Source organism: Vicugna pacos, chromosome 19 (genome assembly GCF_048564905.1).
Source record: "Vicugna pacos chromosome 19, VicPac4, whole genome shotgun sequence".
Lineage (NCBI taxonomy): Eukaryota > Metazoa > Chordata > Mammalia > Artiodactyla > Camelidae > Vicugna > Vicugna pacos.
Window position 1 is genome coordinate 45,443,077 of NC_133005.1, and position 16,697 is coordinate 45,459,773.

The 16,697-nt window shown below is 62.4% G+C and overlaps 1 protein-coding gene across 1 annotated transcript; it reads right to left on the minus strand.

Moving 5' to 3' along the window:
* Positions 1-7,630: 7,630 nt before the first annotated feature.
* On the minus strand, positions 7,631-11,095 carry HRH3 (histamine receptor H3). The gene is made up of 3 exons (XM_072943608.1): positions 10,840-11,095; positions 9,624-9,790; positions 7,631-8,568 (listed from the first exon to the last, which is right to left on the minus strand). The coding sequence occupies exons 1-3, from the start codon at positions 11,090-11,092 to the stop codon at positions 7,639-7,641; spliced, it is 1,350 nt and encodes a 449-aa protein (XP_072799709.1). The 5' UTR covers positions 11,093-11,095; the 3' UTR covers positions 7,631-7,638.
* Between the last annotated feature and the right edge of the window lie 5,602 nt (positions 11,096-16,697).

Below are 16,697 nucleotides of genomic sequence, written 5' to 3' on the forward strand. Positions count from 1 at the left end.
AGAGGGTCGCAGTGTCTGCTAGACTTCTATCTCAGATTCGCAGCAAAGAATGTAGTGCGGGGCCTACTTACCCGGAATGTTATTTGTTGTGACAGACCCTGGTGGCCCTGAGCTCCGTACGGCATCTGACAGCAGGTGGCGGGGTAAAGCGGGGTTGGGGGGTGCTGTGGAAACACAGCCCTTGATCATCCTCACGGATGCCTGGCCTGGAGGTGGGTGCAGGGCCAACGCGGGCGCAGGGGAGGCTGTACCCCTACAAGGCGTGTCAGTCACAAGGAGTCGTGCCTTCTTCCAGTCCCTGGAGGGGAGCCAGCGGGGTCAGAGGCTCGCCTCGCCAGCCTGCACCAGGACGGCCCAGGGCAGTCCCAGCTGGTCACTTCCAGCCAGCTGTCCCCTGGAGTTCCTGGGGTGGCCCCAGCAGCAGCTGCCCTCACCCTGGGATGGTGGACGCCTGTCCACATGTCCACCTTCCCGTGACTGAAGGGGCTCCCAGGGACCAGCAAGGAATGTCTGGGGCCCACAGCTGATTAAAGGGGGCATCTTCAACCCCCAGTGCTGGTCCCAGGAGACATCTGTGTGGCCCCAAGAAATCCCTTTGCCCCATGGCCCCCATAGAGCTGCTGGCCCACCACGGGGCTCCATCCAGCACTTCAGAACAAGGGATTCTGACCTCCCAGCTGGATGTATCTGGAATCCTTGGTGAAGTCAGGGTCTGGCTTGGGCCCAGCAGGTAGCCGGAGCTGAGGAAGGTGTGCGGACACCGTCCATCCCCAGCCCTTCACCCCTCAGTGTCTCTTCCTGTCTGAAATGCCTGTATCAGAATTAGGCTCACCAGGATTTAAAGACTGTCCTCTGCTGAAGTGTGGATCTCCACCTCTGCCTGGACAAGGCAGTCCATCACACTTCACTGTGCGTTCACGGACTGGAGGGCCTGAGGATGGGCAGCTGGTTCCCAGGACGGAGCAGACACTGGCTGCCGAAGGAAGCCCCGGGCCCTGGGGCACCAGGGAGGGGCCAGCGAGGGAAGGGTCTGCCCACTTGTCCACCCTCCTGGCTTCTCAGGAATCTGTGTTTCTGCCAAGCTGCGACCCAGGAAGAGGGCAGAGGGCAGGTGCTCCCCGTCCACTGAGCTGCCTGCCTCCCCCACTTCTGCTCAGAACCAGAGTTTTCTGGACTCTTAAAAGATCGTCCAGCATTTGAAGTGAGAGCATTTAAAGGTCATCACATTTGTCATGTTTGAATTTGGAAACTGGTGACTTCGGAGTGTCACAGATGCATTTTTAGCCCAGTTCAGTTCCCACGGCGTTACCATCCACCCCCATCCCCTCTTACATCCCAAAACCTCTCCTTTCTCTCTCCTCTCCCTTCTTTCATCTTTCTCTTTTGAAGGATATTTTTGTGCCCCTCTGAGATTTGTGTCCAACAGACTTCAGAGTGAGCACCTCCTGCCTCCTCTAGACACAGTGCCTGCCACCCTGGGGGCAGGGTGCTGAATGCTGCGTTGGACGCCCTGTTTAACAGATAAGGCCAAGACAGAGTGCCTGTTCCAGGTCCCCCGAGCGGTAGCCTGTGGGCAGGAAGGATGTCACAGGTGAATGGCTGGCCTCCTGATCTTCAAACCCTTACAGCCGGTATGTTGAAAGATTGCTTTCCTACCAACAATCATTGCAAACAACTAATTACTATTTACCCAATAATTAACTCCCTTCCCCATTTTTTATTAAAGTTGCAGACCTCCTGTGGGCAGAAGTGTTCCATCCCCCCACCCCCCCCAAGACAGAAGGGTACCAGCCTGGGCCATCACATCACAAAACCTCATCTTGTGCTGGCTTTAGGGAGGAAGGAGTGTTTGATGACTCATGAAACCTAAAGGTCCAGGGGCTGATTTCAGGTCAGGCTGGATCCGGGTGCTCTGACAACGAATGGCATGTGGAAGCCATCTCTGTCCAGTTCTCGGTATGGCTTTCCTCTGCCGTGGCTGCACCAGGTATATTCCCTCATGGGGTGGCCTCGATGAGGACAATGTTGGAGGCCACCAGGTCAGCGACTCCAGCTGGAGGGCAACTGCGGCCTCCCAGGGCTCCAAAGTCCCAGGACTGCCACGCTTTGGCTGCGCTGGAGACAGGCACCACCGCAACCTCTCTCGGTGATCCTGACCAGCCACACCTGGGACCGTCTCCCGTCCTGGAGCCCAGGGGTGGGGTTGGCCCCCTGGACCCATTGGAGAAAAGGTGGAATGGTTTCCAAAGAAAGAGCAGGTGCTCTGTCTCCAGAAGAAGGGGTGCAGCAAGGGGCCGTGGATGTGCTCAGGGGCCTGTGTGTGCTTCCCAGTCGCGCTGCAGGTGCCCGGGGCATCAGGCTCCAGGAGAGGAAAGAGAAGGTGACCTTGAGGGCAGAGGGCATAGAGAAAGTGGTCATGGAGGGAAATTCTTTAGCTGTGTGACCTTGAGCAGGTCATTTAACCTTTTGTCCTTCTGTTTTCTCATCCGTAAAATGGGAATAATCCTAACTACTCTGTCTGGGGGCTAGAACAGGCTCAGAGTGGTGCCTGGAACGTTGTAGGCGTTGTTAGTTACCGTTATAATCTAAGCGCCTTCCCTGTGCCAGGGGCCATGGCCATCCTTCCCAGGCAGGCACCAGGGACCCCAGCCTCAGGCCCTGCCCCTCCCCAGATCCAAACCTGCTAATCTCCGTCCACCCCGGCCTCCCCGCTGCTCCAGGGCCCCCAGCCCTGGCCTCCTTCCACCTCTCACCTGACCCCTGTGCATCCTCAAGAGGAAACCCAGGCCCCTCTGGGACTTGACCCTGACCCCTCTTCCAGGCTCCTAGCTCCTGGAGGGCCCCACCCACTGCCGGTTCCCCGTGTACCACAAGGCCTGGGGAGGGGCCCTGGGCCCAAGAGGGCCAGGCCCACATCCTGAGGCATCAGGAGCAAGATGTCCCTTTGTCCTCCCCAAACCAGTGAGGGAGGCTGTTTGATCTGCAGGGGCTGAGGGACCTGCCCAGGTCGGACGGCCAGGACGTGACATGGTTCAGACGACCACCTTCCCTTCCATCTAGGTGACTCCAGGCCCTGAGTTCATTCCCACCCAGTGAGAAAGGAAGGAGAGAATGGGGCAGAGACAGTCCTTGCAGGCACCAGCGAGGGGGACCCTCACCCAGCCCCTCCAGCCCACCACCTGGCTGCGGGGAGCAGGGAAGCCCAGGGACGTTCTCGGTGTGGGCGCAGGTGCAGGTGTCCTGAACAATGGGACTGCTTCAGGAATGACAGGCAGGCAGAGTGCCTGCACCTCCCGCTCCAGCCACACCACTGAGCCATGACAGCCCCTCCTGGAGGAAGAAACTGAGCCCGGGAGCCCCTGCCTGGCCCCTCACCCTACTGGGCTCCAGGTCCCCTCAGGGTTCCTGGGTTTCAGTCCTAGCCTCCTCCAGGGGCAGTCCCCTCCCCCAGGCCTCAGTTTCCCCCCGAAGCACATTTCCTGCCCAACCTGAACAGCTGAGCACTGGGACTTCAGGCTTCCTGGATCCTCTGCACAGCAGTGGAGGACATACAGCCGGCACTCAGTTCATGCTTCGTGTTAAAATCAGCAGAGTTGAGCTCCGGTTCCAAGGCTCGCAGGAGCCCTTCCCAGATGAGCCACCAGGCAGGTCTCCCCTCCATGCTCTCCATCCTGGGGTTGGGGGGCACAGAGCTGGGCCGCCAGGAGGTTGCAGGGCCATGGGGACCAGTTCACACACCACCAGGTGTGTGTGCCAGGGAAAACCCAACCAAATGTGGGGATGGAGTCTTGGCCACCCCCCGACTGCTGAGTGTGGGATGTGGGGCAAGTCACCCAGCCCCCAGGGCCCCAGCTCGCGGGGGCCTCCAGAATGGAGAGCTGAACACCACTCGTGGGGTGGCTGCAAGGACACAGCGTGCCAGGAAATGTTGGTGAAAGTTTCTTTGCAACCCCCCGAGCCCAGCCATGAGGGTCAGGGTGAGGGGTAGGGAAGCAGTGGCCAGACACAGCACGGCTCCCCACATCCCTGCTGGGAGACCCCAGGCTCCCTGGTCATGGCCCTAACTCCGCAAAAAGATCACTGAATACTTTGGACTTTTGTAGAAGGATGGGGAACTTATGGTTTTCATCCCAGGCTGGGAAGGACTCTCACTCAGCATGTGCCCAGAACCTCTTCTCTGGGGGGCTCCCCGAGAGCTACACCAGGGCAGGAGAGGTGACTGGACACCCCCAGCCAGGGCAGCCTGAGGGGCCCAGTTGAGAGGACCCTGTAGACTTTTGTTGCCCTCAAGCCTCTGTTCCCTGCGGGCCGGCCCTGACAAGAGCCAGGTCACCCATCCACCTGGCCATTGCTGATTTCCTCAGGGCTGTCCCCTCCCCAGACTCATGCTCCTGCCAGTCTTTTTCCTCACGTGCTCCTCCAGGCACCCACTGTTAGGACTGCCGGCCCAGCTGGACCACACTTACAGGTAGGCCACCCAGCCTATGCCCCACCCTAGGGCCTAAGGCTCTCCCCCACCCTAGGGCCTAAGGCTCTCCCCCTAGTGCCTCACTGTCCTCAGAGGCAAGGCCACACTCCTTACCTTGGCCCCCAGTTCCCGGGGTCTCTCTGCTGCCCACACCACCCCTACCCCCTTCACCTGCCTGCCCTTCCTTCAGCCCCTCCTGCCTCTTGGGGTGCCTGCCACCGGGCTTAATGAAGGTTCGTGGAATGAATAAATGAAATGCCACCACCGCAGACAGGCTCCCGGTCCAGCTGGCTTACGAGCCAGGCCACCCCCTCCTCTTGGTCCCCTGCCCATTGAACATCCCCACAGTCCTCAGCCCCCACAGAGATGGCTCTGCTCATGGGCCCACTGTTTGTTCACCTGGCTGCCAGCAGCCCAGCCCAGCGTAGAGCCTGGCACACAGCTGGTGCTCAATAAAGAGCAGCGGCTGGCGTGGGTGGTGCCTGTGGAGGCGGCTGCGCAGCCGGGGGCTCAGCTTTGTCTCTCGGCCCAGCGGGTTGGGTCCAAGGAGAAAGGACCCCTTGGCGTGTTTGTTTGCTGCAGGACGCAGGCCCAATAGACTCCGTGTCTTTCTTCTCTCCTCCTCCATCCCCGCGCGGGAGCTGGGGGAGCAGCAGTTTCCAGAGATTGAAGGCAAAATTGCTTGAAAGCCTGCACTTTTATCCTCCAATTTGTGGCCATTTAGCAGGGCCGGGTGGAAGGGCAGCGAGGACTCTGGCTGTGCAGGCAGCTGAGAGGCGCCCACCGCTGCAGAGAATGGGTTCTTTGTCCTTCCTCAGGCAGCCCCGTGCTGCGGACCGAGGCCCACCCACCCGGGTGCCAGAGGGGAGGCCAGTGGCAGCCTGCCATCCACCTCATGGGGCCTCCAGGGCTGTGAGGGCTTCCCCGAGCTCCGGGCCACGGGGGGGGTCCGCTGCCCCTGCCACCACCTTCCCAGGCTGCCCCTGCTCCAGCCTCTCTGCCCATGCAAGGGGACCTAGGCTCACCCCTCCCACTGGCTCCAAAGGAGGGGGTCCAAGAAGGTGGTCCTGCCTGGACCAGAGGGGTCCCTTGTGGTCGAGGGGGGAGCCAAGGGAAGGGGTGCCAATTTAGGATTCTGGAGGAAGTCTTCCGAGCGCTTGGGAGAACAAGGTGCAGGCACAGCTGTGGGGTGAGAAGATGTCTGGAAGACGAAGGTTTGTCAGTTTTAGATGTCGCTGTGGACAGCTTCTCCATGCTGCAGTGGTGACAGTCAGAGCCAACGTGCATCTGAGTGCCAGAGACGGGGCCCTGGGCGCCTGGCTGTGAGAGAGGACCACCAGGCCGGTGAGAGCCTCTCTCTACCGTGGTCAGAAGGACTGCGGAAGCTGGGCCAGCACGGTGGGGGAGAAGCAGAGGCTGTGTGCATGAGGTGAGGGGAGAGAGGGCTCTCGTGGCTAGAAAGGAGGGGAGGCTTCCTGGAGGAGGTAGCATCTGACCCACCCAAGTTTGTATAGCCCCTAAATGAGGCTGGGCTTGCCCCTTCTCCAGGGACTCTGGGCACCTGGGGTGAAGGTTAGTGTTGGCCCTCTCTGTGGTGCCCACTGCACCCACCCCCATCAGGTCCTTCTCCTGGTTCCGGTCCATCACCCTCAGTCCTGCCTCCCGGCCTTTGCCCACAAAGCTCCTTTACCAGAGACACCTCCACTCCTTTGGCCCACCCTCCCCTCCACCCCTCACGATTGGCTCCAGCCCCCCAGCCCTTGGAAGCTCCCCAGGCAAAGATCATTGCCAAGAACGGTGAGACCCATGCGGGGGAGGGGGCAGGCTGCAGCAAGTGGGGGCTGTGGCTTGTATTTTCAAGACCGAATGAGCCCCCACCCAGCGCCATGCCACCCTCCAGGACGGAGGGCACAGGGGCGGTCCAGCGGGTGGGGCACCGCTGGGGCGGGCATCCCTTGTTAGGATTAAACCCTGATGCAACCACTGGGCTGGCCTCTCCCCGACCGCAGTCCCCGACTTGGAAAAAAACACTGAGGCCAGAGGAGGCGCAGGTCTGAGTGCCCTCATGCCTCCCTGGGGAGCTCAGCCCGCCCCCCCCACAAAGTCCTCAGGGATCAGCACCAGTAAGAAAATACACTTTACTGTGGGCCTCGGGGTCCACAGGGGCAGCGCCACAGGTGCACGGGGAGCAGAGCATGCAGAGCGCCAAGCAGGTGTGGGGGGTGGCGAGGCGGCCCCTCTGCTGGGCCCTGGCCTCCTCTGATGGCCCCTGCGAGCCTCAGGACCCCCAACCCCAGGAGACTCTGGTTGAGTAGATGGAGTGGGAGGGGTGGCCTCTGGACAAGCAGGCGTCCGGAGCTCTGGCCACGCTCAGAGCTGCCAGTCGGGGCCCAACACACCCCGAGCTGGGGGCGGGGTGGGCAGAAGCAGCTGGCACAGCTCAGCCGGAAGCGGCAGCACAGAGGAGGAGGGCGTGGGAGCCCACACCTGCCAATCCAGCCCCGAGCTCCTCAGCAATTTTGTCTCTCTTGATTAAACATCCAAGGAACAGCAAGTTCACGGATGTGTTTTCTTCTCCGTCTTCTTGAAACACCCAAAATGGAGAAGCAGAGAACTGCCTTGCGGTTCCTGGGGGGCACCTGGCACTTTGGGAGTAGCGAAAGTGGGAGCAGAGAGGGATGAAGGATCCAGGCCCAGATTTAAGCAGGGGACAGGCCGCAGTGAAGGAGTGGCCGGGGCTTGTCTGGCACCAGGAAGGTGTGCAGGTGTGTGCTGGTGCAGGGGCAGAGCGCCAGCTCAGGAGGCCTGGAGCACACACCAGTGCTTGCTTTGGGAAGAACACTGAGCAGTAACTGTGTGAAGGGGGACATCACTGGTCATCACGCTGTCTGGGGGACAGTCAGAGAGGCTGGGACCTCTGGGTTGTCCCCCCTGGGGTGGAGCGGGGTTTGGGTGGCCACGTTCCCGTTCAGGCAGCAAGGGCTCTTCCAGTGAGGCCACCAAGCTGCCTCAGCTGCTGGCAGATGGTCTGAGAGGCTGCCATGGCATTTAGGGTGGGCCAAAGACAAGGCGTGGCTCACACCTGGGGGGTGGCCAGGTGGAGCGGGGCATGGCCCAGCTGCCCGGGAACCCGGGGCCCGGTGGTGGGGGCGGGGCCAGAGGGGGCCAGCTCACTTCCAGCAGTGCTCCAGGGAGCTGTGGGGCTGGAGCTTGAGCTTCTGGGGGCAGAGCAGCTTGGCGAAGGCTCGGCGGAAGCTGTGGTGGCACAGCGGATAGAGGACAGGGTTGACGGCCGAGTTGGCCCACAGCAGCCAGAAGGACGTCTCGTACCAGTAGTCAGGGATGCAGTGGCCATGGCAGGCGGCCCGGATGATCATCAGGAGAGTGTACGGGGCCCAGCAGAGTCCAAAGATGCTCACGATGACTGCCAGTGACTTGGCCACCTTCTTGTCCCGCGAGAGCCGGAAGCGCTGGGTGATGCTCTGGGACACCATCTTCATGCGCTTCTCCAGGGATCCTGAGGACGCAGATGGCTTGGAGCCCCTCTTGAGCGAGCGGGGCCGCTCGGTGCCCCTCGAGGAGCTGCCGGAGCTGGAGGTGGGTGAGGCCACAGCACCCCCACCGCTGCCACCCCCGAGGGCCACCTCCCCAGCCTCAGTGCCTGGGGCCACCTCACTGACCCCAGACCCATGCTGATGCAGCGGCACGGCTTCCCCGCACCCCTTCTGCCAGCAGCCCCAGCAGCCGGAGGCGGCGGGCAGTGGAGAGGGCTGGGCCTCGGGCATGGGCTCCGAGCCCGCCACCTCACGCGCCCCATCCAGCCGGACGCGCGTGCGCCTCTGGATGTTCAGGTAGATGCTCAGGTTGAAGAAGGTGACACTCAGGAAGGGTGTGAAGAACTCAAGGGTGGAGGCCGTGATGAGAAAGTACCAGTTGTAGAAAAACTCAGCATAGCAGTGACCCTCGGGGATGGAGCTGCCCCCTGACAGGTACTCCCAGCTGAGGATGGCCGGGCCATACAGCAGGAAGGCCAGCACCCACACCAGCACCATCTTCCACACTGCCCGCCGCGTGTCACCCTGCTGCGCCCGGTAGGAGACCTGCAGTGGGACACACTGGGTCAGGAGGGGAAAGGACAGAGCCCAGGCCAGTCGCTGCCCCCAGCTGCAGCAGGAACGTCGGCCTGGGAGCTCCCAGCAGCCTCTAGCTTCTGTGCTCACCCTTCCTTCACAGCAAACGCTTCTCCCTTAACCTCTATCCTCCTGTGAATCCCAGGCAGTCTGTGTCACACTCCTGGAGCCTTGGAACCTCCCCCAGATCAACCCAAATCCTAACCTTGTGCCAGGCTGCCTGTTTACCATGTCCCCACCAGTGTGCACTCCCCCAGGGTCATGTTATTGTCCCCGTCGACTGAGCAACTGCCGTGTGCCAGGCTCTGGGCTCTGCACCTGCTGATATCATCTTATTTAATCCTCACAGCTGCTTCACCATTATCTCCACGTTCTTGAAGGCTCGGGCAGGGAGGGACAGATCACAGGTGAATTGGCTCAAGGGGCAGAACTGACCCCAAACCCACGCTCTTTGCATTCTGACCCAGTGCGTCTCTAGACTGGACACATGAGGGCCCCAGCAGAGGGCCCTGGGGTACTCGATAAAGCTGTCAGAGGGAACATGAGAAAGCACAGGAGTGACCTCTGCTCAGTGCTGCTGGCCACATGCCTGCATGGCACTGACATGGGAAGTCCAGGCAGTCCAGGGTCCCTGACTCTTGGTGGCCACCCACATCCAGGAAAGCTTATGGAACCTGTCTTCCTGGGGCACACACCGGCAGGGAGGTACCACCCTCAGATCCTCCCTCAGCTCCAGGGACTCGAGACCTGCTCCAGAGTGGAAGCTGAAGTGACCCCTTTCCTTCAGGTCCATATTGTGCCCTCTGCCTGAACCAGGACCAGCCCTACTAGTGGCAAATGGCTACTGAGTGGGCAGCTGGCCATAGAGCTCCAGGTGTGTCAGGTGTGAGGCCAGTGAGGACCAAGGCCACCCAGCACCACCCACACCTTGGCAGTGGCTGCACACCCTGCCCAGGGCTTCCCCTGGCCACTGCTGACCGCCCGTCCCCGAGGGCTGAGTGCGGGCCCCCACAGCCCAGACTCACGGCTCGGGTGACCGACAGGAAGCGGTCATAGCTGATGAGGACAATGTTGAAGACGGACGAGGTGCAGAGCAGGTAGTCCACCACCAGCCACAGCTTACAGAGGCCCCGGCCAAAGGGCCAGCGGCCAGTCAGCACGTAGGGCACGTACAGTGGGATGCAGAAAGCCCCTGGGAAGAGGAGGGCCTTGGTGGGCCATGGCTGGACAGGGGTCTGGGGTCAGACCTGCCACAGCAGAAACAGGCAGGACTTGGGGTCACACCGTGGGCCCCTTTCTGGGCCCAGCAATCCTCCCTCCACCTCATACCTGGGCACAGTCTCTGCCCTGCACTTGGCCTTCAACCCCTGCCCAGCCCCAGCCTCACTGATGTCCCCTGGACTCGGGGGCAGGAGGAAGACCTAGGCATGAGGGTCACTGGCCGGGATAAGACCCGGAGCCTTGATTCAGTCATTCCCGGGCTTCCGTCCAGCCCCTCCCGGTGGCCCAAAGGAAGAAAGGTGAATTTCCTCCCTCTCCTCCGGCGCCACCGGACCTCAGCTCTTGTTCCGGCTTTTGGACGGCTCTCCCTCATCAGCTCAGAAACCGAGAAAGCCTTTCTCCGGACTCAGAGGGCACTTGGCCGCCGCCACGAGGGCGGCTCCCACCGCCAAGCCCCGCTCTGAGCGTCTGGCAACAGCCCCAACAGGTGTCTGGCGCTCCAGCCCCCTCCTTGCGCCCCGCCCCCCAGCCGGCAGCAGCGCACGGACACGTGAGAGCGCGCTCCTCAGAGCATCTCCCCACCCCCTCGCCTTCCCCATAGCCTCCTCCCCCAACACAGCTCTAAAAATCCCCCTTCCATGTCGCCTACCCCGAAACTCCCCCAAACCTCCCCCCAGAGCTCTCCCCATGTCCTGAGTCCGCTGCAGCCTTTGTTTGGCTTCGGCGCAGGAGCCAGCGCTGCACCGCGGCCGCAGCGCCTTGCGCCTTGCCGAGCGCCCGCCCGCCCTCTGGCGCCCCTTCCCCGGGGACATCCTTCCCCAGTCCCAGTCCCGCGGCCGGGGAGGCAAGGAACTTCGCCTGTGCCCACCGCCCCGCAAGTCCCGAACTCCCCCCTCCCCAGGCCGGGCCCCCTAGCATAGCGTGTCCCCGAGGAAACGGCACCCTAGGTCCGCGCTCCAAATCCCGCTGGCCCGACCCTGCCGGGCGCCTCTGAGCTCAGGCGGGGGCTGGGGGATTTACCCACGAGGAAGTCGGAGATGGCGAGGTTGAGCAGAAAGAAGTTGTTCTGTGTGCGAAGGCTCGAGTCGGCCACAAAGGCGAGCATGACCAGCGCATTGCCCAGCACAGTGGCCACGATGAGCAGCGCCATGAGCGCCGCCAGCACAGCGGTCCAGGCGGCGGAGAAGCCGCGCGCCCCGCCCGCCGCCGCCGCCGCCTCGCCCGTCAGCGCCCCCGACGCGTTCAGCGGCCCGTCGGGCGGAGAGCGCTCCATGGCCCCTCCGGCTCACGCGGCGCCGGGGCGCGGGGCAGGGCGCGGACCGCCTGCCGGGCGGCCAGGAGGGGCCCCGGCCCGGGAGCCTGGTCTTTGCGGGCTCTCGGCCGGGGCGGGTTCCCCGGGGGGTGCCCGGCGCATGGTCCGCGGGCGCCGAGGCCGGGGCCGGGGCGGGCGGCGCTGAGGGAGCCCGGTCCGGAATCTGAGCCGAATGGGGTCAGCAGCACGACCACTGCAGCGCGAGCGGAGCCAGAGCGGAGATGGAGCCAGAGCCGCTGCCGGAGCGTCCGTGCGCCCCGAGTGCCGCGCGCAGCGGAGTGCGCCCTGCGCCCAGCCCGCCGCCCCCCGCGCCCCGCGCAGCGCCCCCGCCATTGGCTGCCGCCCTCGCCCCGCCCCCGCCCCGCCCGGCGCCGGCAGCACCACGGACAGCGCCGCGTGCCCGCCGGGCCGCCGGAGCCCCAGCCCGTGCGTGCACCGCGGCGCGAGAGCTGGGGCCTCGCCTGCGGTCAGCCGGCCAGCACACACAGGAGCCAGTCTCTGGGCTGTTCCGCCTGCCCCGTGCCCTCGGCCCCAGTGACCTCTGGCCGTCCCTCGTCGGGAGCCCAGGCGCTTGCGGGAGCCTGGAGTAGGGCACCCAGCTCAGGGGAACTTGCCCAGCTGGACCCCCTCCTCGTTGCACGCTTCGGGCAAGCAGGTCTCGGATGGGAGGGGGTCTCCAATAGCCAGTGCCCTGGCCAGGGGTTTGCTCCACCCCCCATATGCATGGGACTCTGGGTCTCAGTCTCCCCATAGGCAGGGCCCAGCGCAGGGTCCAGGGTGACCTGCAAGGCGCAGACAGATGTGGAAGTTACATAAGGAAAGACGGGGAACCAGTGGACCTAGCCCGGAAGGGAGCGTGTCCACCCCGAACTCAGATGTTCCTAGGTTTAGAGAGGAGCGACCACTGGCTTGGAGCCCCGCCATGGGTCCCTCCCAGCAGGCGGTGCGGTGGGGTGGTCACTGCTGCAGGGAGAGTTGAGGTCACTGCGCTCTTGGGGTGCAGCCAAGGCAGTGGTGCTGCGTTAGCGCCTGCGGAGGGGAAGGGAGAGGAGAGGCGCCGGGAAGGAGGGCCCCCTCCCCCCAGACACACACGCTCAAATAGACTGGGTCAAGGACGACACACACAGCGAGACAGACAGACACGCCCACGGGCAGACAAACAGACACCCACAGACCAGGGAAACAGCCACCCAGCGTCAGACTGGGGACCCACGAATGGCAGTTAGACACACACACACACACATCAGACAGCAGACAGCGAGGGAGCAGTGCCCGAGGGAGAGGGAAGCAGCGACTTTGTTGCCAGCAGCACACATCTGCAGAAGCCTCAAAACGGAGAGAAATGCATGAGTCTGCCTTGGGGGTGGGGCAGCGAGGCTGGACGAGGAGGGGCTGCTGAGGGACCCCAGGCGCGGGGACACACACAGGCATTCCCATACTTACAGCAGATTTGTGATCATGCTGGGACCCATCCCTCTCCCAGCCCCAAGAGGTGCTTTAAACTTTGGCGGGTGGGCAGTGCGGGGCTGCCTCTCCCCCCACCCCCGCCTGCAGCTGATTGCAGGGAGGAGACCCCAGACCCTCACCCCTGCCCCAGTGGATGCAGGATTCCATGGCTTTTCTCAACCTGCACTGGAGGAGCAGTGTGGGGCTCCAGCCTACCTTCCCAGAAGCCTTCTCTGAGTACCAGTCTCCCCTCCACCAGCAAGCCCTGCTCCTCTTTTAGGCTCCTCCAGCTCCCCCTTACTGCACCCCGACTTGCCTGGTGGGCAGAACTATACCAGGACCAGGCACTGGCTGGTGGTTGGACAAACTGAGGTGGAGAGTTCCGGGAGTGGGCAGCAAGGTGGCTGCCACCGTCCAAGCCTTCCCAGGCTTTGGTGCTGGGTAAGGATTTTCCATCCCTGTGCTCACCCTGTTGCGTGGACCCCACCAGGTCAGGCTTCTTCCGCATCATCCCCGCCCCAGGCCTCTGGAGTTGGGTGGGGGTTGAGAGGGGGCCTCTGGCTCTCTCCTCGCTGGCCAGGAGCCCCCTGCCCAGCCTCAGTGCCCTGTCTTGGGATGGGGGCTGTGTGTTGCTTCCTGTCCAGGGTGGAGGGCTGATTTGAGGGGAAGTCTGTGCAGAGGGCGCCCAGTTAAAGTCTCAGTCAGGCCGGGCCCCGCTTGTCCTCATAGGTCTCAGGGTTCTTGGGCTTCCGCTGGTGGTCTCTTGCCCCCTGGCAGCTGGAGCCAGAGCCGGGGTGGACTCAGTGCAGACCCAGGTGCTGAGCACCCAGCTGTGCGACTTGGGGGAGCCCCTGAATCTCTCTGAGTCTGGAGAGCTTCCTCTCCAAACTGAGGCCATCAGGAGAGGGACGGCCACAGTTGCCCAGAGAGCTGAGGTTGACCATGGCTGTGGGTGGTGGGCGCCCCACATCACCACTTACATGCAGGACCTTACTAGCACCCCCTTCGCCCTACAAGGTGGGTAGGACCAGCAGCTGCACGGAGCTAAGAAGCCACCTGTCCAAGGTCACACAAGGCCAGAGGTTGCTCCACACTCCTGGCCCAGCCCTGAGGTCACGGCCCCTGAGACCAGCAAATGTACCAACTCTCAGGACCTTGAATCCTCTGGGCTGGACAGGAGCCTTGAATCCTCTGGAGCGGGCCCCACTTAGCCAAGGCAATTGGGGTAAAAGAATCAGGCCCCCAAGAGGCTGTCCACAGGGCATCTTATCCTGAGGTCTCATCCCAAGGGGTGGGCATTTGGGCCCCAGGATGGCAGGGAACCCTCCAAGGCTCTGGGAAAGTCTGGCTGAGGGTTGGGGGACAAGGACAGGCCCCTATTCTCAGCTCACTCAGACCCCTCCCACTCCCGAGAGAGTGGCCTGAAGCCTGAGTTTCTCCATTTGTCCGAACAGCCAGCATCTGGGGTTCAAAGTGTCCAGTCCAACATGGAGGCCATTGGGCAAAGAGCTCATTCACATAAGCCCTAGCCGGATGCGCAAAACCAGATCCCCTGCAAACCCCTCCTTCACACAGGAGATCGCTCGCTGGCTGACTGACTCGTTCATTCATCCGTTCCACAAGGTTTTACGGAGCTCCTTCTGAATATCAAGCCCTACCCTACGCCGACCTAGTGGGGGGCCAGCACAGCGCGGGGAGTACGCAGTGCGCCTGACGGCCACGCGCTCCAGGGAGAGAAATGGAGCCAGGTGGAGGGTGGACCGCACCAGGGCACGGGATCCCTCGCGCCCAGAGAGCGGCGGACAGGGGGCGTCGCCACTCTGTTAGGGCTCATTGGCTCCCATCAGCAGGGGGGGTTGGGGCCGCTGTTCACAAAGTGGCCAGGGACAAGTGTGGGATTCAGGGCCCTCCTGGCACCGTGGCGCCTGCTGTGTGACTCTTACTGTGAATGGACAGAGCATCTACCCCAGCCTGAGAAGGAACAGTCACTGGGGCTCAGAGCCTCAGAAATGAGGGCGTGGTTCACACCCCCAGGAAGGCTCCCCAAACTTGCGGAGGTGACAGCTGAGGAGGGGTGTAGGCTGGAGAGTGGAGGAGGGGTGAGCACATGCTGAGGCCCTGAGACCAGCTACAGCGAGGGGCTGTCTGCCTGCCTCCCTCTCACCGAACGGAGCAGAGAACGTGCGGCACGGAGGTGTGCCTTTCAGAGGGCCCTCCAGGAGGACCCTGCAAGGAGGAGGGCAGGTGGTCAGCCCCAGCTGCAGTGCCGCCTTCCAGCTGAGAGCAGTCTCTTCCCCCAGCATCTCCCTCCTGGCCACTGTGGTGCGGGACCCCTCTGTGGGTGATGCCTTCTGGGGCTCCTGCGGGGCTGGCTGGCTTTCTCAGAGGAGCACCTCAGTCCCACCTACCCTTCTCCCTGCCCGGGCGTCAGACCTGCGCGGCAGTTTGAAGGCTCCTGGCCTGTTCCCTCGCCCTTGATCTTTCACAGGTGTCCCCACTAACCTCACGACCTTGAACCTTGACTTGGCGTCTGCTTCCTGGAAGACCCAAGTCGACACAAGTCAGGTTTTGATTCTGAAAGGATGGCCAGGGAGCCTCTGCTGAGAAGGGGATTGGAGCAGAGACCTGCAGGAGGGGGCGGGATGCAGCGGGTGGAGATGCAGGAAACAGCGGTCTGGCGGAGGGGACCGCGGGTCTGGCGGAGGGGACCGCGGGAGCCGAGGACGTTGGGTAGCAGCCCGTGCGTCTGTGGCTGCAGCACAGGGTTGGGGGGAGGGTTGGGGCGGAGGAGGGGCGAGGTGCCTCGAGCCTTGTGAGGAGCTGAGAGGGAGCCCAGGGCGTTTTGAGAGATAATGTGGCAGGACTGCCTGCTTCGGGGCAGGACGGCCTCTGCTAGGGGAAGGCAGAGAGAAGTGGGGAGGTGGCTGCAGTGCTCCAGGTGGGGATGGCGGTGGCAGTGGGGGAGGGGAGACCGGCTGGACTCCCAGTGTCTTTCGAAGCTGACACAAGAGGTGTGTGAGAGAAAGATGGGTCAGGGTTGACTCCAGGATTTTGGCTCAAATATGTGGAGGATGGCGTTGACACAAATGGGCCAGGGAGTCTGTGGAAGGAGTAGTTTGGAGGACAATGGGGTACTCGGATTTGAGTGTTGAGAGGCAATTGCCCACTGGACCTTCTGGAGGAGAAGTCGTCAGGCCCCCAGGCCCAGCCCCAGCCCTGGAATCTGAAGCCTGACCCAGCCATAGCTCACCCACCTCTTTTAAGTCTGGGGCCACAGGACCCCCGGGCTGGAGAGACCGAGCTGGATGTCACAGCCTCAGCACAGAAGGACGCCGTTCTGGTCATTCAGGGCCATCACAGGGCAGCAGGCTCTCCCTCCAGCCGCCTCACTGTGCTAGAAAAACCTTTCTCCTTCAACAGACTACATGCCCTGCACTGGCGCCCACGGAGCCCCACCCTGCTGCGCGGGGACGTGGCCACTAACGAGGAATGATTAGGGAGTGGAGCTGCCGGGGGCCAGCTGCAGGGCCATCGCCCTGCTGGTCACGGCCCAGGCACTTTTGCCCAAGCACTTGTCAGGATTCTGAGTCCAGTGCTGTGACACCTCTTTAGGGGAACTGATGTTGGCTTTCTCTCTTTCTGCAGGAGCTCATTTGAATATGGGAATGCAGATTTTTCTTTTTTTGTTCCTTGTCTTCTTTTTTTCCCCCCAGTGACATTCTGAGACAGCTCCTGGTGCGTCCTGAGAGATCAGGGCCCGGTTGTGATCAGAATGTTCCCCAAGGCCACTGATTAGGAATAAATACTGAATCTGATTTCCCTGCCTTTAGGGACAAGGCTGAATTGGGCCCAGGGCCCAGGTGGCAGGAAGGAGAGAGGGGACAGGAGAACCAGGGATATAGTTGCTGTGGTTTGGCTGCTACTGACAAAAACCAACTCAAAAAAGCCTCAGGAAAAGGAGTGTTTATTGCTGCCATGGCTGTAAAGTCTAGGGGGTGGACTTCAGGTACAGCTGCACCCAGGAGCTCAAAGACCTGGTGCTTCTTTCCCCCAGCTTTTCTCTGTGTTCACCTCATTCCCAGCAAGCAACATCTCCCTGAGTTCTCTCCTTGAAGCGCCG

Excerpts from the sequence above, each read along its gene's own strand:
- HRH3 (XM_072943608.1), bottom strand. The coding sequence starts at position 11,092 with ATGGAGCGCTCTCCGCCCGACGGGCCGCTGAACGCGTCGGGGGCGCTG. Across the intron at positions 9,791-10,839 it reads CATCTCCGACTTCCTCGTGG|GGGCTTTCTGCATCCCACTG; the intron begins GTAAATCCCCCA and ends TCCTCTTCCCAG. Across the intron at positions 8,569-9,623 it reads TCCTGTCGGTCACCCGAGCC|GTCTCCTACCGGGCGCAGCA; the intron begins GTGAGTCTGGGC and ends GTCCCACTGCAG.